The sequence below is a fragment of the Ranitomeya variabilis genome, chromosome 2 (assembly GCF_051348905.1).
Source record: "Ranitomeya variabilis isolate aRanVar5 chromosome 2, aRanVar5.hap1, whole genome shotgun sequence".
Classification (NCBI taxonomy): Eukaryota; Metazoa; Chordata; class Amphibia; order Anura; family Dendrobatidae; genus Ranitomeya; species Ranitomeya variabilis.
In genome coordinates this window covers 770,506,844-770,529,384 of record NC_135233.1, presented here as the reverse complement: position 1 = coordinate 770,529,384, position 22,541 = coordinate 770,506,844, and the positions used below count along the sequence as shown (strand labels likewise).

Sequence of the window (22,541 nt, the reverse complement as noted above, 5' to 3'; positions counted from 1 at the left end):
CGACATGTGGCGTAATAGTACGCCCATGTAGGACTTCCTCTGTTTGGTGCAGGCTCCGGTTATGTGCTCGCACCTTTTCGGGCACGTCACAGCTGATCTATACAGCTGACATGTACCCCCAACAGCCACGGGTGGAATCGCGATCCACCCACGGCTGTTATCTAGTTAAAGGCCTCTGTCAATCAGGATCTTGAAGATGGGTATACTCCTATAACAGTACCATGTTTAAAGTCAATGGCCCGGATTCATAGTCAATATCCCCACTTGCCAGAGTCAGGCCATCCTGATTCATTAAAGGGAACCTGTCAGCAGCATTGTGAGTAACCTACAAAAGCCATCACGTCGGCGCCGTTATACTGATTACAATGATACCTTGGTTGATATCAGTCTTGTGGTTGATATTTAATCTTTATTTTCAGTTTTGAGTTAATGATATGCTCGTGCCCTGGGGCAGGCTGTGGTGGGGGTCTTCATGTGGTGCTCTGCTTAGGTATTCATCAGTATGGCTACTGACAGGTCACTGATCCCTCACTGACCAGCCCCCTATTTTACATATTGGATATTGTATATATTGGGGAAAAAAAACACCTTCTGCAGGCAGGCGCCTGCAGCAGGATCACATCTATAATGTGTATGTAATTTTTTTTTTTTTTATGTTATACATTAATTCCTAAAAAAAAAATCAGTCCAAAAATGGCGCCAGCTGTTCTTTTGCAGTAGGAAATAGCTACTACTGCTCATGCGCCGGCGGCGCCATCTTGCTAGAGAAAAAAAAAATTACCTCCTCCAAGATGGCACCGCCTGCACAGTGGCAGGTATCGGATCGCCATTCTCACTGATTTTTATTTTTTATTTTTTATAGGAATTAATGTATACTGTCAAAAAAAAAAAGAAAGAAGCCTCCCCCCCCCCCCACAGGCCGCCCCAGGGCACGGGCATATCATTTATTCACAACTGAAAATAAAGATTAAGCAACAACCGCAAGATGGATTTTATCACCCATGGTATCATTTTAATCAGTATAGCGGCACCAACCTGACACTGTAGGTTACTGTGCACAATCCTGCTGACCGGTTCACTTTAAGAGGCACATGCGTGTCTGAAAAGTGTCCTGCCATAAACTTCAGTCAGTTCTGGCATAAGGCATACCTCAGCTTTTCATGAATTAGGCGAGCTGTGGTGTCACACCTCTGTTCCACGAAAATACTGTGAAAATGCCAAAGGTCTCAAAAGACTTTAGTTGCTCAAAAATGTTGAGACTTATCAGTGTTTTCCACCAGAAATTTGGCGAAAACACTTTGATGAATGAGGGGGTCGGTTGAGGTCCTCAGTATGACCCACGCCACTGCCAACGTGTGGCTACAGAGATACTATGGTTGTGTGCTGGATTTGTGCACTTGTCCGGAATGGATGTGGCTGCAGCACCTAAACTAGCAGGGGTGTCCACATACTTTAGCCATTATCATATATCTAAGGATCAAGAAGTGTACGGCCGGTGGTGCAGTCTGACCTGCTAGCCACATTGTGTAGTGACTTTACAGGCAGGACATCTATCCTAATTGTCTATAGATCATTCTATCCTATGTCTATCAAAGTAACCTGTTGGGGTTCTAAGGCTACTTTCACACAAGCGTTTTTTTGCATATGTCGCAATGCGTCGTTTTGGCGAAAAACCGCATCCTGCAAAGTCGTCTGCAGGATGCATTTTTTCCCCATAGACTAACATTAGCGACGCATTGACACACGTCGCAACCATCGTGCGACGGTTGGGTCGTGTTGTGGCGGACCGCCGGCAGCAAAAAACGTTACATGTAACGTTTTTTTGTGCCGACGGTCCACCATTTCTGACCACGCATGACCGGCCGGAACTCCGCCCGCACCTCCCCGCACCTCACAATGGGGCAGCGGATGCGTGGAAAAACAGCATCCGCTGCCCCCATTGTGCGGCGCTTGCACAGTATGCGTCGGTACGTCGGGCCGACGCAGCGCGACTGCCCCGTACCGACGCTAGTGTGAAAGTAGCCTAAAGCCAGTGTTTTTATTCTACTTTTAATGAAAGTTCCACCCTTTAGCTGCAGCAGTGTGTGGCTGTATGCGTCAGTTGTATGCTGGCCAAACCTGTCAATTATGACTTGACATGCCATCTATTTGAAGTGTGTGGTGTGGCCTTCCAAATCATCCCTTATATCAGATGTTTGGGAAGGTAAGGATCGGGCAGTTGGATTCCAGCTGATCTGCCTGGTCCTCTTTGTTCTCGGAGAGGCGTCAGGGAATGGCTTACTCATGCCTTCCTGCTGAAAACATATGCACACTCGAACAAGCTGAGCATGCATGGGGATTTCAGGAGAGATATATCACAATCGGTTTTAGACCGGCAGTGTGTGGCTGGCCTGACAGTCCAGCATTGCTGCTATTGCTTTTTCTTCTTGCTGCTTATGATGATCTATCCTTTTTAGGTGGAGTTATGTTCTCCTAGTCACGATTACTATAATGTGCTTCCAAATAAAGCTCTTGCAAAAGCATATATAGAGAATGGCAAACAACTGGGGATGAAGTTCACGAACGATGACCTGGTGTTAAACGCTCTGTCAGGTAAGATCTGGGAGTGTATAAACTTTCAATAATCATTTTTATTTTATTTAAAAAAAAAAAAATAAAAATTTGAATTAAAGATTTTTACATTAAAAGGTATATCACTAGGTTTTGGCTACCCCCATCTGGGATCTGCATGATGTAGGGACAGAGACCCTGATTCCAATGGTGTCACTTACTTTACCCCCTTCATGGCCTTTGACATACTCATACGTCATAGATGAGGAGTTTCCGACGTTTTGATTTTTGGGTACATCATGGCGATCATGTGGGTCACTGCCCTTTGCATTTTAACCCCTAAATTCCGTGATTGATCTCAAAGCATTTAGAAGGCTGAGGAAGCCTCTCCTGTCAGATCAGCGCCCCGTGACATCATTGAGTTCGCCAGATTGTAGCCATGGGAACTCGAGGTCGTCATGACGACATTCGGGTCACCCAGCTACTGCAAGCCTGTTAGACTATGCTGAGAGCATGGTCTGAGGCTTCTGTCAGTGCAGCACTGACAGGTATTATGCATCACAGTTCTGGTGCATTGCAACGCATTACACCGGCGATCAGAGTGATAAAAGTTATAGTCCCATAGAAGGACTAGGTAAACAAAAAAAATTGTTAAATATTTTTTTTATATTTAAAATCCCAAAATGATGAGCAATAAAAATAAATTACATATTATACCAATAAATACACCCTTTTTTGTTAATAATAAAAAAAAAAAAAAGTAAAGTACAGATTTGGTTTTACGTCAGGATTGACCCGACCTATAAAACTGTCCCACTAGTTAACGCCGTCAGTTAACACTGAAATCACTGTATACACTCGAGTATAAGCCGACCCCCCCCTAATTTTGCCACATAAAACTGGGAAAACTTAATGACTCGAGTATAAGCCTATGGTGTGAAATGCTGCAGCTACTGGTAAATGTCAAAAGTAAAAATAGATACCAATAAAAGTAAAATTAATTGAGACATCAGTAGGTTAAGTGTTTTTGAATATTCATATTGAATCAGGAGCTCCATAAAGTTTATGATGGCCCATAAGATGCTCCATATTAAAATATGCCCCATATAATCCTGCATAAAGGTTAATAATGGCCCCATAAGATGCTTCATAGACACATTTGCCCAATATAATGCTGCACAAATGTTGATTATGGCCCCATAAAATGCTCCATAAAGATATTTGCCCCATATAGTGCTGCACAAACCTTGATTATGGCCCCATAAGATTCTCCATACAGACACTTGCCCCATATAATGCTCCACAAACGTTGATTATGGCCCCAGACACTTGCCCGATATAGTGCTGCACAAACGTTATGGCCCCATAAGATGCTCCATACAGACACTTGCTCCATTTGCTGTTGCTGCGATGAACAAAAAAAAAAAATCACATACTCACCTCTCCATCGATCAGGCCCCCGGCACTTTCAATATTCACCTGACTTCGTTCCGGCGCCGCTCCATCTTCAGCACTGACGTTCAGGCAGAGGGCGCTCACTAACCACGTCATCGCGCCCTTTGACCTGAGCGTCACTTCAGAAGACGCTGCAGACGGAGTGGCGCCCGGAATGCGGAGCAGGTGAATATCGCGCAGAGCAGCGCTCCCCTCCCCGTTATACTCGCCTGCTCCTGGCGCTGTGCAGTCCCTGGTTCCCCAGCGCCGCAGCTTCATCCTGTACTGAGCGGTCACCGTTACCGCTTATTATAGTAATGAATATTCTGCTCCACCCCTATGGGAGGTGGAGCAGCATATTCATTACTGTAATGAGCGGTATCATGTGACCGCTCAGTACAGGAAGAAGCTGGGGCTCCGGGCAGCCAGGGACCGCGCCGGGAGCAGGTGAGTATAATTAGACAGCCCCTGCCGACCCCTGGGTATGACTCGAGTATAAGCCGAGAGGGGGACTTTCAGACCCAAAAAAATGGGCTGAAAATCTCGGCTTATACTCGAGTATATAAGGTAAGTAAAAAAAACGTGGCAAAAAACTATGCTTTTTCATCATACCTCCCGAACAAAAAGTCGACTGGAAATAAAAATGGTAATGTGCCCGAAAATAATACCAATAAAAACCTCAATTTGTCCTGCAAAAAACAAGCCTTCACGTGACTGTCGGCATAAATATAGAACAATTATAGCTCTCAAAATTTGGCAATGCAAAAAGTTTTTTAGTTTGTGACAGCAGCAGAACATAACAAAATTGTGAATCTGGTAGAAGATTCCCTGTAATAAGGCAGATGGACACTGTGGACGCCGTCTGGCCTATGATCCAGTGGTGTTCATCTTTATCAGCGTTTTTATAAGTGCAGTCGTCTACAGTTTTGTGCACCTCTGAAAAAGACACCACTGAACAGAGGCCAGATGGAATCTAGAGTTAGGCCATGTGCACACGTTCAGGATTTTTAGCGTTTTTTTCGCGTTTTTTCGCTATAAAAACGTGATAAAAACGCGAAAAAAACGCTAACATATGCCTCCTATTATTTACAGTGTATTCCGCATTTTTTGTGCAAATGTTGCGATTTTTTCCGCGAAAAAATCGCATCGCGGAAAAAAAAGCAACATGTTCATTAAAAATGCGGAATTGCGGGGATTCCGCACACCTAGGAATGCATTGATCTGCTTACTTCCCGCATGTGGCTGTGCACAACATGCGGGAAGTAAGCAGATTATGTGCGGTTGGTACCCAGGGTGGAGGAGAGGAGACTCTCCTCCACGCACTGGGCACCATATATATAAGTGGTCAAAAATAAAGAATTAAAATAAAAAATAGTGATATACTCACCCTCGATGTCTTCCCGCCTCTCAGCTGCATGCTCCCGCTTCGGTTCCTGTAGCTGATGTGCGGTGAAGGACCTGCGATGACGTCACGGTCTTGTGACCGTCCTGTGATTGGTCGAGACCGGTCATGTGACCGCGACGTCATGGAAGGTCCTGCGCGCACACACCATCTATACGGAACGGACGCCGGTGAGGATATCAGCTGTCTGCGGGTGAGTTTAAGCATTTTTTTTATTTTTTTTATTATTTTTAAACATTCTCTCTTTTACTATAGATGCTGCATAAGCTGCATCTATAGTAAAAAGATGGTCACACTTGTCAAACAGTATGTTTGACAAGTGTGACCAACCTGTCAGTCAGTTTTCCAAGCGATGCTACAGATCGCTTGGAAAACTTTAGCATTCTGCAAGCTAATTACGCTTGCAGAATGCTAAAAAAACGCGAAAAAAACGGAAAAAAAACGCAAAAAAAAAATTGCGGATTTCTTGCAGAAAATTTCCGGTTTTCTTCAGGAAATTTCTGCAAGAAATCCGCAACGTGTGCACATACCCTAAGGGTAAGTTCACACAGGGCGTTTTTGCAGCATTTTTTTAATTCTAATTTTTAGCTGCTTTTTACAGTACCTCAAAGCCCATGAGATTTCAGAAATCTCATGCACACACTTTAAAGTTTAAGAATAGTAAATATAAAGTAATAAAATGCACATACTGGTTGGCATAAAACAGGCCACAGTGTTTTATTAAAGATATTGAATAAATTAGTCAATTAAATATCTAAAAAAATAAAATTAAAACATAACATAACTCAGTGTCAGTAAAGGCTCAGCCCTTAATTGGCTCAAGCCGATCGTCCAGTCAATTCATAAAAACACACAGTACGAGACCTGGATCTTATCTCCTACAAGCCATGACTCTGTGTAACGGCATGCCCCCCCCCCCCAGCATTGCAGCCTCAATAATATTTTGAATATCCAGACTAAACATCTAAGCCGATATCTGACAAATGAACCAGATCATCTCTGAATAAACCTGGAATGAAACCCTCCAAACGAATGTGATGATATGAAAAACTATTGATTTAAAAGGAGAGCGGGCATTCAGTAGGACGATACCTGGCCCAGCAGTTTCGGCTGGCGGACCATGGCGCCTGCTGACTCCACCTCCCCCTCCCACCCCGTGTCTCCGCAACACCATTTTCCATTCTAATTATAATCCTTGCAAAAAAAATATCGAAGGACTATACCTGCTGTGTGACACCAACTCTCCAATCCTAAACACTGCAAAAAAAGCAATAGAAAAAATTGCTTTAACCCCTTCATGACCCAGCCTATTTTGGCCTTAAAGAACTTGATCTCAAAATTTGATGAACATACTCCATCCAAAACACCTAACAATCTAAAAAAACAACTCGATGGTGATCGGGCGGCTCTTATCCACCACACCACTGACACTTGTTATATTTTTCAGCAACTGTTTTACTTAAAAAAAAAAAATAAAAAAAAAAAACCTGTATTCACTGGCCTAGTCACAAATAAGTTTTGGGGGAAAAAAACTGTGTAAAATATGGGCCAAAGATGAGTAAGAATAATTGCTACCAACCAAGCAGGAAACAGAATGAACCCCCAAAACCGAATCGGATGAATGCGCTTTACTACCAACACTTCAACAAAATGACGACCATTTAAGGTACCTTCACACTGAACAACTTAACAACGATAACGATAGCGATCCGTGACGTTGCAGCATCCTGGATAGCGATATCGTTGTGTTTGACACGCAGCAGCGATCTGGATCCTGCTGTGACATCGTTGGTCGGAGCTAGAAGTCCAGAACTTTATTTCGTCACTGGATCACCCGCTGACATCGCTGAGTCGGCGTGTGTGACGCTGATTCAGCGATGTCTTCACTGGTAACCAGGGTAAACATCAGGTTACTAAGCGCAGGGCCGCGCTTAGTAACCCGATATTTACCCTGGTTACCATTGTAAATGTAAAAAAAAACAAACACTACATACTTGCATTCCGGTGTCTGTCGGGTCCCCCGGCGTCCGCTTCCCTGCACTGTGTCAGCGCCGGCCGGCCGTAAAGCAGAGCACAGCGGTGACGTCACCGCTCTGCTTTAGGGCCGGCGCTTACACAGTGCAGGGAAGCGGACGCCGGGGAACGCGACAGACACCGGAATGTAAGTATGTAGTGTTTGTTTTTTTTACATTTACACTGGTAACCAGGGTAAACATCGGGTTACTAAGCGCGGCCCTGCGCTTAGTAACCCGATGTTTACCCTGGTTACCCGGGGACTTCGGCATCGTTGGTCGCTGGAGAGCTGTCTGTGTGATGCTCCATATTAAAATATGCTCAATATAACCCTGCATAAAGGGTAATAATGGCCCCATAAGATGCTCCATACAGACACTTGCCCCATATAATGCTGCACAAACGTTATGGGGCATAAGATCATCCATACAGGTCACTTGCCTCATATAATGCTGCACAATCGTTATGGCCCCATAAGATGCTCCACACAGTCACTTGCCCCATTATAATGCTGCACAATCGTTATGGCCCCATAAGATCATCCATACAGGTCACTTGCCCCATATAATGCTGCACAAGTGTTATGGCCCCATAAGATTCTCCATACAGTCACTTGCTCCATTATAATGCTGCACAATCGTTATGGCCCCATAAGATGCTCCGTACAGTCACTTGCCCCATTATAATGCTGCACAATCGTTATGGCCCCATAAGATACTCCGTACAGTCACTGCCCAATATGCTTTTGCTGCGATAAAAAAAAAAATCACATACTCACCTCTCTTCGCTCAGGACCCCCGGCACTTTCAATATTTACCTGCTCCTCGTGCGGCTCCGTCTTCAGCACTGACGTTCAGCAGAGGGCGCGCACTGACTACGTCACCGCGCCCTCTGACCTGAGCGTCACAGCCAGAGGACGCTGATGACTGAGCCGCACCGGAACGAGGAGCGGTAAATATCGCGCAGTGCTGCGCAGCGCTGTATACTCACCTACTGCTGGCGCTGTGCAGTCCCTGCTTCTTCCAGCTCTGCATCTTCTTCCTGTATTGAGCGGTCAGTTACCGCTCATTACCGAAACGAATATGCGGCTCCACCTCTATGGGAGGTGGAGCCGCATATTCATTGCTGTAATGAGCGGGACCATGTGACCGCTCAGTACAGGAAGAATATGCAGCGCTGGAAGAAGCAGGGACGCGCAGGGACCGCGCCAGCAGTAGGTGAGTATAATTAAATAGCCCCCCCCTCCCCTGCCGACCCTTGGGTATGACTCGAGTATAAGCCGAGAGCGGGACTTTCAGCCCCAAAAAATGGGCTGAAAATCTCGGCGTATATACGGTAACTTTTTTCACAAAAAAGTTACTTCAGCTCCAATTTATTTTATTTTACCAAGGGTAACAGGAGAAAATGGACCACAAAAGTTGTTGTACAATTTGTCCTGAGTACGCCGATACCCCATATGAGGGGGTAAACCACTGTTTGGGCGCATGGCAGAGCTCGGAAGGGAAGGAGCGCCATTTGACTTTTCAATGCAAAATTGACAGGAATTGAGATGGGATGCCATGTTGTTTTTGGAGAGCCCCTGATGTGCCTAAACATTGAAACCCCCCACAAGTGACACCATTTTGGAAACTAGACCCCCCAAGGAACTTATCTAGATGTGTTGTGAGAACACACTACAGTTTATAAAACAAACTATGGTTTTTTAGCCCCCAAATTTTTATTTTCCTAAGGGTAACAAGAGAAATTGGACCCCAACAGTTGTTGTCCAATTTGTTCTGAGTACGCTGATGCCCCATATGTTGGGGTAAACCCCTGTTTGGGCGCACGGGAGAGCTCGGAAGGGAAGGAGCACTGTTTTACTTTTTCAACGCAGAATTGGCTGGAATTGAGATCGGACGCCATGTCGCGTTTGGAGAGCCCCTGATGTGCCTGAACAGTGGAAACCCCTAACTGTAACTAAAACCCTAACCCAAACACACCCCTAACCCTGACACACCCCTAACACTAATCCCAACCGTAAATGTAATCCAAACCCTAACTGTAGCCCCAACCCTAGCCCTAACCCTAATGGGAAAATGGAAATAAATACATTTTTTAATTTTATTATTTTTCCCTAACTAAGGGGGTGATGAAGGGGGGTTTGATTTACATTTAGAGCGGGTTTTTTAGCGGATTTTTATGATTGCCAGCTGTCACACTAAAAGACGCTTTTTATTGCAAAAAATAGTTTTTGCATCTCCACATTTTGAGAGCTATAATTTTTCCATATTTTGGTCTACAGAGTAATGTGAGTTCTTGTTTTTTTGCGGGACGATTTGATGTTTTTATTGGTAGCATTTTCGGGCAAGTGACATTTTTTGATCGCTTTTTATTCCGATTTTTGTGAGGCAGAATGACCAAAAACCAGCTATTCATGAGTTTCTTTTGGGGGGGGCGTTTATACCGTTCCATGTTTGGTAAAATTGATAAAGCAGTTTTATTCTTCGGGTCAGTACGTTTACAGGAATGCCTCATTTATATCATTTTTTTAATGTTTTGGCGCTTTTATACGATAAAAACTATTTATTAGAAAAATAATTATTTTTGCATCGCTTTATTCTGAGGACTATAACTTTTATTTTTTCGCTGATGATGCTGTATGGTGGCTCGTTTTTTGCAGGACAAGATGACGTTTTCAGCAGTACCATGGTTATTTATATCCGTTTTTTTGATTGCGTGTTATTCCACTTTTTGTTCGGCGGTATGATAAAGCGTTGTTTTTTTGCCCCTTTTTTTTTTTTTTTTTAAACGGTGGTCACTGAAGGGGTTAACAAGTGTAACAGTTTTATAGGTTGGGTCGTTACGGACGCGGTGATATTAAATATGTGTACTTTTATTGTTTTTTTTACAAATTTAGATAAAGAAATGTATTTATGGGAACAATATATTTTTTTTTCTTTATTTAGGAATTTTTTTTTTTTTTTGTTACACATCTAAATATCTTTTTTTTTTTTACATTATCACATTGCCCCAGGAAGGGGGGGGAGGGGGGACATCACTACATAGTGACAGATCGCTGATCTGACACTTTGCAGAGCACTGTGTCAGATCAGCGTTCTATCGTGCACTGCTCCTGGCTTACCAATGCCTGCTCTGAGGAGGCACTTGTAAGCCACCTCCCTGCAGGACCCGGAAGTAGCCCTGCGGCCATTTTGGATCCGGGGCCTGCAGGGAGGAGACGCTCGGTACAAGGTGAGCACATCGCTTTGTACCGAGGGTCTCAGGGAAGCCTGCAGGGAGCCCCCTCCCTGCGCGATGCTTCCCTGTGCCCCCGGAACGCTGCGATCATGTTTGATCGCAGTGTCCCGGGGGTTAATGCGCGAGGAGCGGTCCGTGACCGCTCCTGGCACGTAGTGCCGGATGTCAGCTGCGATAGCAGCTGACACCCGGCCGCGCTCCCCCCGTGAGCGCGGCCGATCGCATATGATGTACTATCCCGTCACTGGGAATTAAGTCCCAGGTCACCTCGACGGGATAGTACGTCATATGGGATTAAGGGGTTAAAGACAATCCTTTCGAGAAGGATAAATGGTGAATAATCCTGAAACTATTACGTTCTTTCTCTGGGACAATTCCTAATAGCGAAAATGATAAAATCCCCAAATGGAGGATTAACAAAAGGATCAGCAATTTTACCTTCTTCTAAGTCATTGAATAACTTTTCCCTAACCACTGGAAAATGATTGTTAGTCAATTATAGTTTAACTTCCTTACAACCTTTTCCAGTAGACAGGGCTATGAAAAAACTGTCCCGAAAACTTGTAAACACCATTTTCACCATCTCCGTGTCAGGGGATGCTTCTAGTGAACATAACATTCTTTGCCTCGTCCCTGACGTCTTTGCTTTTTTGAACGTACTCCTTGGTACTTGGCTGTGACTGTGCGGTACTGCTAATCCTTTTGAAGCAATTAAATACCGGGTGATTACCATAACACAAGGAGCACTCATGCTTGTACCTACAGTTTTACATCCAATTACAATTTCAATCGTTAAGCATGAAGCATATTCCTTTGTGCATATCATTCTCGTTTAATGTCAGTGTTCTCTTGTCTAAATCAAGATGAAGGCCTCTGGGGAAGCATAAGGTTCAAGGAAAGGCAAACGCCCTTCACACTTATGAATGATTCTTGTGCACAGATAATTTTTGATGGAATTGCTCGTCATAGTTGAACCAAGCCATGTTGCCAAAATTTTTACATTCTTTTAATACAATTCCCAAATGTTGGAATAAACCGTTGCACTTTTCAGGAACTTTTTGTCCTATAATGGATGAAAAACAAAAGGCTTGCGGTCAATTATGAAAAGATCTGGGAATCCTCTTCATCGATCATCTTCATGATCAACTTTTTTTATCTTGTTAAAAATTCTTTAGCAGCTATAGTGATAATAGATCTATAAATTCACTCCTCCAAAGTTTTCTTTTATGTTTCATGAGAGGTGAAAAGCTAATGGAAATAAATCACAGGGCAATGCTTCTTTAAAGCGTGTCTGATTAATGCCAAGAGACATGGCCAAAGAAACATACCTATGTAATACAGGACTCACAGTATACACTTTATCCCAAATGCAGCAGTCATATAATTAACCTCTTAATGACCGCCAATACGTCTTTTAACTGACCTGAGATATAAGAGAATAGCCTCCCCATACAGGAGACAATCCAGCAGCTGTCGGCTGTACACTATAGTTGACAACGTGCTGCATCAGCCACGATCAGTGTTTGCACCGTCCATATCTGTTTAACCCCTTAGATGCTGCTGTCAATAGTGACTACATCATATAAATGGTTAACAGAGTGTGGGGGCTCCCTCTTTATCCCAATCAGTGCCCTCAGATCATGATTTTGTGACCCTGATGTTTACCATGGCAATTCATGACCAAATAGCAGCCTTAGAGTCTGACGGCTGTTGTAACCTGTTCAGAAATTAGAGGCATTTAGGTGGTAAAAATACACATTTTCATTCCTCTCATGCCACTTTGCATTAATTCCTGAAAATCACCTGAAGGGTTAATAAACTACCTGACTGCAGTTTTAAATATGTCAGGGGGTGCTGTTTCTAAAATTGTATCACTTTTGGGGATTTCCCAATATATGGGACCCCTAAAGGCACTTCAAGTATGGATAAGTCCGTAAAAAATAAATTTTGTAAATTTCCTTGAAAAAATGAAAAATTACTGCTACATTTTTAAACCACCTAACATGCTAACAAAATAAAATAACATAAATGGTGCTGATGTAAAGCAGACATGAGGGAAATGTTATTTATTAATGTTTTGCTGTGGTATGACTATCTGGATTAAAGGGATAATCATTCTCAAATTTCTGATAGGTTTTATGTTTATTTATAAAAAATGTCAACCTAAATTTACCATTAACATAAAGTATAATGTGTCATGAAAAAACAATCTCAAAATCACTGGGATTTGTTGAAGCTTTACAGAGTTATTACCACATAAATTGACACTGGTCAGATTTAAAAAATTTGGCTCCGTCACTAGTGTTGAGCATTCCGATACCGCAAGTATCGGGTATCGGCCGATACTTGCGGGTATCGGAATTCCGATACCGAGATCCGATACTTTTGTGGTATCGGGTATCGGTATCGAAACAACATTAATGTAATAATGTGTAAAAGAGAGAATTAAAATAAAAAATATTGCTATACTCACCTCTCCGACGCAGCCTGGACCTTACCGAGGGAACCGGCAGCGTTCTTTGCTTAAAATTCGCGCGTTTACTTCCTTACGTGAAGTCCCGGCTTGTGATTGGTCGCGTGCCGCCCATGTGGCCGCGACGCGACCAATCACAGCAAGCCGTGACGTAATTTCAGGTCCTTCAGGATTTTAAAATTACGTTCTGGCTTGTGATTGGTCGCGTCGCGGTCACATGGAAGTAAGGAAGTAAACGCGCGAATTTTAAGCAAAGAACGCTCCCGGTTCCCTCGGTAAGGTGCAGGCTGCGTCGGAGAGGTGAGTATAGCAATATTTTTTATTTTAATTCTTTCTTTTACACATTAATATGGATCCCAGGGCCTGAAGGAGAGTTTCCTCTCCTTCAGACCCTGGGAACCATCAGGGATACCGTCCGATACTTGAGTCCCATTGACTTGTATTGGTATCGGGTATCGGTATCGGATTGGATCCGATACTTTGCCGGTATCGGCCGATACTTTCCGATACCGATACTTTCAAGTATCGGACGGTATCGCTCAACACTATCCATCACTATTAAAACCATCATGTAAAAAAGGTTAGAAACATCCACAGGGCATAATGGGGCAGGCCCCACATAAAGCTGTCTGTCAATTCTTCAGCACTGACTGTCTCAGGGCCATGATCCCCTCGGCTGTGGGCAGTGATAAAACCAGCAGCTGATGATCCCCCGTACCACTAATGCAGGAGGGATTTCTTGGAAGAATGCCTAATGATCTCCCAGTCTAAGGGGAGGCTGCCCAGACTACGTGCCTCTCCGTACTGTGGCCAATAGATAAGATGCGCATTCTGCTGTTGTGGTGGTGCCAGCTGAACTGGAGAATTCCAACAAATCACAAAGAAAGTAATCAGCCACACTTGTAGAATTAGTGCGTAAAGGATTTCTGGTTTTGCGATAAAGATGTATTTTTTCATTTGCACGGCTCAATAATACGGCTTATAAAATTCTGTGAAGCATCTCTGTATTTGAAGTGCTCCACACATCTCTAAGTTCATTGAAGCATGTAGTTTCCAAAATAGTCACTTGTAGGGGAGTTTACACTATATAGGGACACCAGGGGCTCTCCAAACGCGACATGGCATCAGCTATCGATTCCAGACATTTTTACGTTCACAAAGTCAAACTGTGCTCCTTCCCTTCCGAGCTCTTCCAAGTGCCCAAACAGCAGTCATGAGTAAGACTGCCTAGTGCAGTTGAAACGCGTCGACGGGATCATGTCGACCATGTAAATTTTTGAGCCGAACTCCAATTTTTTTCTATTTTCCTTGATGTGAGGCCAGGGCAAGGCCGGTGTCTGAGCCCCAGGTGGGTGAGCATACAGCAATTGGGTGAGCTGGAATAAAGTTTCTATAAAAATGTAGCAGTAATTTTTTCCTGAAAATTTACAAAATTTTTTTTTTTTAGGGACTTGTCCAGGTTTAAAATTACTTTGGGCGTCTTATATATTGGTAAACCTCCAAAATCATACCATTTTAAAACGGCACCCCTTGACATACTGAGAACTCCTGTCAGGTAGTTTATTAACCCTTCAGGTGCTTTTCAGGAATTAATACAAAGTGACATGACAGGAATGAAAAAGTGTATTTTTACCACCTAAATGTCGTCAGACTCTAAGGCCATTATTTGGTCATGAATTACTATGGCAAACATCAGGACCACACAATCATGGTCTCAGAATGCCAAAGGGGATAAAGAGAGAGCCCCCACACTCTGTTAACCATTTATATGATGTAGTCATTGACAGCAGCATCTAAGGGGTTAAACAGATATGGACGATGACAACACTGAATATGGCTGATGCAGCAAATTGTCAGCTATAGTGTACAGCCGACAGCTGCTGGATTGTCACCTGTGTGGGGGGGCTATTCTCTTATATCTTAGGTCAGTAAAAAGACGTATTGGCGATCAATAAGGGGTTGAAGATTAAATGATCTCTAAAATGCCTAAAGTTAAAGACGATACATATCCTTTGTATTTTAGGAAAAAAAAATATTTTAATCTTTTATATTTTAAAAGTTCCAATAAGAAAAATGGACCAATTCAAAAGTTTGGGTACCCTGCATGGTTAGTACCCAGTAGCATCTCCTTTTGAAAGTAGCACAGCTTGTAAATGCATTTTGTAGCCAGCCAAGAGTCTTTCAATTTATGTTTGAGGAATTTTCATCCTTTCTTACTTAGGAATATCGCAGAACTGTAATAATTTTCGGAGTCATCTTGCATGCATTGCTATTTTGAGGTCTAGCCACAGATTTTCAATGATGTTCAGATCTGGGGATTGTGAGGGCCATTGTAAAACCTTCAGTTTGTACCTTTTTAGGTAGTCTATTGTGGATTTTAATGTATGTTTAAGATCCATTTTCCACTTGTAAAAGCCATCCTTTTTTCAACTCCAGCTTTTTTTTTACAGATGGTGTTATGTTTGCATCAATAATTTGTTAAAATTTAATTGAATCCATTCTTCTCTGTTCAATGTGTCATTGGTTGCAACACAACCCCAAAGTATGATTGATCCACCCTCATGCTTAAAGCACCACTCCATCATTATAATTTTTTCAGCGCCCGAGTGATGTTTTAAGTGTAAGCCACCTGCCCCTAAGTGATATACTCGCCCTCCAGCATCTTCCCTGGTTTTCAACACCACTCTAGTCCTGCAGCGCCGTCTTGTGAGTGCAGCTTCTGACAGCCGGAAGTCACAAGCTCTTAATATAAGTCTGAGAGCCAGAACAAGTCTGATAGACTTGCATTGAAAAGTGACTTCCGACGCGCTCCAGCAGAATCTGGTGCACGCCGACAAGTCTCTTTTTACAGGAGACGAACCGAAGCTGTGGGGAAAGTTAGTATATGATAGGTGGCAGGGGATTACTTTTTAAGGTACCACTCCAGGGGTGCAATTAAAATAAATGCTGGAGTGGTTCTTTAATGTTTGGCTAGATGTTCTTTTTCTGATATTCTGTGCCCTTTTTTTCTCCACACATACCTTTGATCATTGTGGCCAAAGATTTCCTTTTTAACCTCTTCGGTCCACAGGACTTGTTTCCAAAATGCATCAGGCTTGTTTAGATGTTTTTTTATACTTCTGATTCTGAATGTAATGGTGAGGACACAGGAGAGGTTTTCTTCTGATGACTTTCATGAAGGCCATATTTGTGCAGGTGTCTCTGATCAGTAGAACAATGTACCACAACTCCAGAGTCTGCTAAATCTTTCAGAAGGTCTGTTGCGGTCAAGCGCGGGTTTTGATTTGCCTCTCTAGCAATCCTATGTCAATGAAATTTTGCTTGGTCTTTCAGACCTTATCTTGACCTCCATTGTTCTTGTTAACTGTCATTTCTTAATTACATTTCGAACGGAGGAAAGGGCAACTTGAAAACGCTTGGCTATCTTCTTGCTTTCTTCTGCTTTGTGGGCCTCCACCATTTTCAGAGTGCTAGGCAGCTGCTTAGAAGAGAACCCATGGCTGCTGTTTTGGGTACAAAGTTAGAAGAGGTTTTTTTTTTTTTTTTATAAAGCTGGGAAATTTGCATCACCTGGCCTTTCCTAACAATGATGGTGAACAAGCCATAATCCTAATAGACTAATTAAGGTCTGAAACCTTGGTCAAAGTTATCTGAGCACACAAATTTCCAAACTTTTGCATTGGCCCTTTTTTGTTTTTGTAATTTTTAATATGAAAATGTACCACTAACATGAACTACAATATTTTGCAAAAAAAAAAAAAAGAATCACCAAATCACTGAAGCGTTCCAGAGTTATTTCCACATAGTGATACTGGTCAAAATTGTAAAATTTGGCCTGATCAGGAAGGTGAAAACAGTGTGGGTGGTGAAGGGTTTAATGATGCTGCAGCTTTGATTAAAAATTGATTTATCTTCTGCAGATCTATCAGTTCTCTGAAAACTGAGCTCAGTAGAACTACGCCCACACCACTGATTGGTGTATTGATTGTCACACTGTGCATAGGCAGAAAGTTGCTAATCGGTGGGGGTATGGCTGGATTACCTGGCAGCAGGCCAAATAATCCTCCAATGATAATTTTGTGTTGACTAATCAATGATTTTTTGAGAAGTACACTGAATAGCTCAGTAAGAGACAAATAGCTGAATTTAGGGTCTCTGTCTCTACAGTATGCTGCTATTAGATTAGGTAGAAACAACTTGGTGACAGGTTCCCTTTAAAAAGAGATGATAGCAGGTAATGTTAGAGCCATCAAATAAGGCAGCACACAGCATTATTAAATTTTACCAATGTATATTATATATTTATTTTTCTATGTCTTTCTAGGTTCAACGGATTTTGGGAACGTGACCTTTGAAGTTCCTGGAATTCATCCCTACTTTTTCATTGGTTCTGATGCTCTTAATCACACTGCAGAATATACCAAAGCGGCAGGTAAACATTTAAAAGTGTTCCATAAGGAAAGTAGCCTGCACAGTAGGGCCGTGTTTAGAGTTTCTCCTGCCCTAGGCACTTTTAGTGCTGCCTCCCCATTGTTGAGTATGACACTATCGACAGTGACTTTGGCAAAAATCTCTGATGTGAAAGTAGCCTTTTGCAGCAGATCCGGCAGTTTTCCCGCATCTGCTGCGTAACGGATCACTTACGGCGTTCAGCCTCAATCATTCCCTATGGGACTTGTGGACATGTGCGGCACTTGCGGTTTTGCAGCGATCCGTCAAATGCGGTACTTGCAGCAATGGAAAAAAACGCTTTTTTTTTTTTGTCTCACCGCAAGTGCAAAACCGCAAGTGCAGCACGTGTCCGCAAGTAGCCATCACTACCTGTCCCTGCACCTTGCTAGCTCATCCCTCCCTGACCTAAAACTACACTATAAAGCTTTAGAAAAACAATTTATTAACTGACATATTCCTATGATAATGAGGGCTCCATGCTACGGCGTAGACTGGGACGGGCAGTCTCCGGGTCTCCATTCTCTCTGTGCACACCCTCAGTCCCTGCCTCACTGCCTGTGCACAGACATCCCTCCACCGGACCCCTGTAATCACCACTCGCAGTAGCATACCGGCAGAGGTGTATCTAGGGTTTCTGGCACTCTGGGCAAGAATTCATTTTGGCACCCCGCCCCAGGACATATGCGATTTGCACACTTAGTTATGTACCCACGAGCTCATCTCCCTAATGCTGTCAATGTTCAGTGAAAAACAGAGAAGCTGAAGAGAAGCTCGTTGTCACAGGACCACAAATATGAAAGTCGCATATGAGTGAAGTGTCCATGTGACACCTACTGGAACCTGCAGAGCTGAATCCTGACATCGCAGTCTGAATTCTCACAACTATTGCACTGCACACTTTTAGGATTCTCCCTTGCCGGTGGACAGTCATGCCAGCACAAGTATGTGATTTGTATACTTCTGACCACATTCCGACTAGACGTGCCCGGCTTCGCTCAGTTCATTTTTATTGAGGCCACACATGTCTAGTCAGCACGTGACCGCATGTATGTAAATCGCCGGTACGAGAGAATCCTGATAGCGTGCAGTGCACACTGTGAGAATTCAGAAGTCTGCAGTCACAAAGAATGACTGCAGACTCCTCACAAACCTGGACATTCCCTTTAATGCTCCTAACATAAATAAAGACAAATTATCACAAATAACATTTACATCCAGGTACCTTTATAGATTACGTCGTTTTTGGAGTTGTTCTCCTTCTTTTCTTCATCTTGTCCAGACCTCATGATGAGTTTTCTCATCCACAGCCGTCTCTGCAGACTTCCATCTTCTCCGCTCTTTTGCAGAAAATCTCCACATGACGCCCTTAAAGATACAAGTGTCATTAAAATGCTCCTGAATAAAAAGTTGCCCCTCACTATATTGTCTGCACAAAATATGACCCCCACACTGTCCCTCTTATGGTACATGCTCTTCACACTGACCTCTCCTTTCCATACCGGCCCCCTCTTCACACTGTCCTCTCATACTGTGTCCCCCCTATAGGGCCCAGTATTTATACTGTCCTCTCTCATCACACTCCCCCTCCTTGGTAAACTGTCCCCTCCTGGCTGTGCCCTCACACTGTCCCTCCATGCTACGAACCCACTACTCAATTTCTATTCTGTGCCTCCTCCCTTTTCTCCCCCCATACTGTCTCCTCACACTATTCCCCTCCCTCCGTCCTCATACTGTCTCCTCTCACATCCCTCCTGTTCACCATACTGTCTCCTTATATATTTACCCCCTCACTTTCTATACTGCCTGCTCACCTGACTCCCCATTCTGTGTCTGCACACATCCATCACCCTCACTCCCCGTACTCTGTCCACATACATTTTTCACATCGCTACTCATACTGTGTCCACATACATTCCCCCGTCGCTCCCCATAATGTCTGCACCCATCCCCCCATACTGTTTCCTCATACATGCCCCTCATTCCCCCAGTACTGTTTCCTCATACATGCCCCCCTTCCCCTGTACTGTTTCCCCATCTCTCCCTTTGCTCTTCATTTTGTGTCCTCAGATCTCCTCACACACATTAAATCCCCCCCATCCCCACTACAAATCTCCCCACACACAATAAATAACCCCATCTCCACTCCAAATCTCACCCCACACATTAAAAACCCCCATCCCCACTCAAATTCTCCACACATAATAAATCTCCCCATCCCCACTCAAATTGAATAAGCCCAAATAAAAAAAAGGTCATTATTCACCAAGACTGGCGTTTCATACACACCAGTCTTGATAAATGGTGCGCTGGAATAAGGTGTGCCACGTTAATTAAAAGGCATGGATGAATTTGGAGCATCTTTCAGCTGTTTGTGCAAGAACTGTACTCCAGTCAGAGACCAGTTTTGTAGCGTAAATTACTATGAATTTTTCCAACGCACTTGGCCATGCCGCCTCCCTTCAATGTTTGGCCAACTACTCAAAAAGTTGGAGGAGCTGGCCATTACTGGCGTAAAAAATGCTAAATTCTAACAAGAATTGCTTTGTGAATCGGTCCCTATATGTCTGTTTTTATGAGGGTACTCCTCCACTTCTACATTTGCAGATGTAGATTAAAAAGAAAAAGCAAAATAATGACTGATTGAAAGTAAAAGTCTTATTATATAAACTTGAGTACCACTGTCTGAAGCTCTGGGTGGATCCAAGTTACTTTGTATTCATTATTTTTGACAAATATAAATTTACCTTTTTATTTTTTATCCCTATAAGCATGATGGCCAAACTGGTACTAGTATATATAACCCATCTACTATTCTAGTGTAATGTTGGGCGTATTCCACAGTAACACTGCAGTGATCCTGGTGCCGCATTAATTAAGTGTCCTTTTCCCTTCAGAACAGTAATGCAGTAATTGTTGTGATTTTCTTGAATGTGAACAGTTGCGATGTCGCCTCCGCTTGTCAACTTCATTCATAAGTAGCAATCCATTTTTCTCTGACCATATGCACTCCTCTCCCAGTCACCAACAACTAGATCAGTTTCGTGCCCAAGATGAAGCCTACCTAGGTGAAACTCTAGGTGGGTGGAAGTTTTTATTGATGTGACTTGCACATTTTTATATATGAAGTTTATTAGCATAATAAATCTACTTCAGCATAGTCTATACTGCATAATATGTTATTACATTATTGGTTTGGGTTCATCCCTTACACATAGACCGTGATGTCCATGTTAACAGGTACTGGAGTGCGTGTGGTCAGAGGCAGAGGAATATGAATTGCCTCTTATAACTGGAGTCAAGGAGAGGAGCAGACATGTCATCGGTGCACACTTAAAGAGATATTCCCATCTCCAAGATCCTATTCCAATATGTAGAAGGTGTAATAGTAATATTAGCAAATATCTCCATTTAGAAATGTAGTATAGTTCTTCTGATTCGCTGTCTTTCTTCATGTGCAGGCATTGTAGGATGTTAGGTATCCATGATTATGCCCACTACCAACTAGCTAACTGTCACTATTTCAGTTGTCACAACCATGGATATGTCCTGGAATGTCTGTACGTGAGGAAAGAGACTTGGCGAATCAGAAAAACTTTACTTTTCTAATTGGAGGTATTTGTTAATATTATCACTATTACACCTACTGAATATTGGGATAGCATCTTGATGATGGGAATAGTGAGCTTGTCTGTCACAAATACTGTATTACTGTCAAGCGCGAAAATGTCTATTACTGGTGTATAAAGCTTGATTCACTGTCAATCAAGCAACTGTGGGTGGCGCCTGGAGGGGAGAACTGACGAGGAGCTGTGGACCACAAGTGCGCTTCCAGTCTAATTTACATATGGATACAAGTATGGATTTCTCTGCAATGAAGTGAGTTGATGTAGGCTGACCTATACATCACCACGTTTAGTTGCTTTCTTAAAATTAACTAGTGTGCAGAATCTTCGAAGACGTTTTCTAAACTAAAATACACCTGTTGCGTACAGAATATTTGGTCATTGGACCGATATCATTCACTTGTCTGTAAATCAATATTCATTCATTCTTTGGCATTGTCTTTGCCATTTTAACAGGCTCAGAAGAAGCTCAGTATTACACACTTCGGACTGCAAAATCATTGGCAATGACTGCATTAGATGTGATTTTCAACCCGGATTTACTGGAAAGTGTTCGCCATGACTGGAAGATGATGAAAGAAATGGAGGAAGAGATGAATTCAGGAGCCGTTAATAAAGCCAGAGAACCAAGTAGCGGAGCAGGATGTGCTTCATGCTGAGCAGTGAAGATCTCTGATGGGGACCGTCCCACCCTGGTTCATAGAAACATTTCTGGTTCCTGATCACATTGTGAACACAGCACAGAATAATGATTATGAGATTACTAGAATTATTACTCTATGTAATGCTTGATAGTAGACTATTATGGACAGTGTTCTCCACCTTTTCCACTGCATTGTATATGTGATTTTGATTGTATTTGCTACCACTTGCAGTTTTCTATGTATGAATGTAATTGGCACATCTGTAAAATAAATGTATGACCCTTTTACACACATTCTGATACTCCGTGTCATTTGTGTCCTGACGGAATGACTACATCGTGATCCCGATAATATCAGAAATGTGGGTATAAAAGTATCTCACTAATATACTCATTAAAAAAAAAATATTGGCAGGACTTTCCTTATCAATTCATCATGAAACTTTGTTTGAACCCCTTCTCGACATATGACATTTAGCTACTCTTTAACCCTTTGACCACAACCTTTTGACGTTGGGCTATGTGTACACACTGCGGATCCGCAGCAGTTTTCCATGAGGTGTACAGTACCATGTAAGCCTATGGAAAACAAAATCCGCAGTGCACATGCTGCAGAAAAAAACGCACGGAAACGCAGCGGGTTACATTCCGCAGCATGTCAATTTTGTGCGGATTCCGCAGCGGTTTACACCTGCTCCACAATAGGAATTTGCA

At 42.9% G+C, this 22,541-nt stretch overlaps 1 protein-coding gene across 1 annotated transcript in view; it reads left to right on the top strand.

Moving 5' to 3' along the window:
- PM20D2 (peptidase M20 domain containing 2) overlaps nt 1–22,121 on the top strand; it is a 44,677-nt gene extending 22,556 nt beyond the window's left edge. The window contains exons 5-7 of the mRNA XM_077289738.1: nt 2,457–2,592; nt 17,434–17,541; nt 21,641–22,121. Coding sequence (XP_077145853.1) covers nt 2,457–2,592; nt 17,434–17,541; nt 21,641–21,843 — 447 coding nt within the window. The 3' untranslated portion in view covers nt 21,844–22,121. The remainder of the gene's footprint in view (nt 1–2,456; nt 2,593–17,433; nt 17,542–21,640) is intronic.
- The last annotated feature ends 420 nt before the right edge of the window (nt 22,122–22,541 follow it).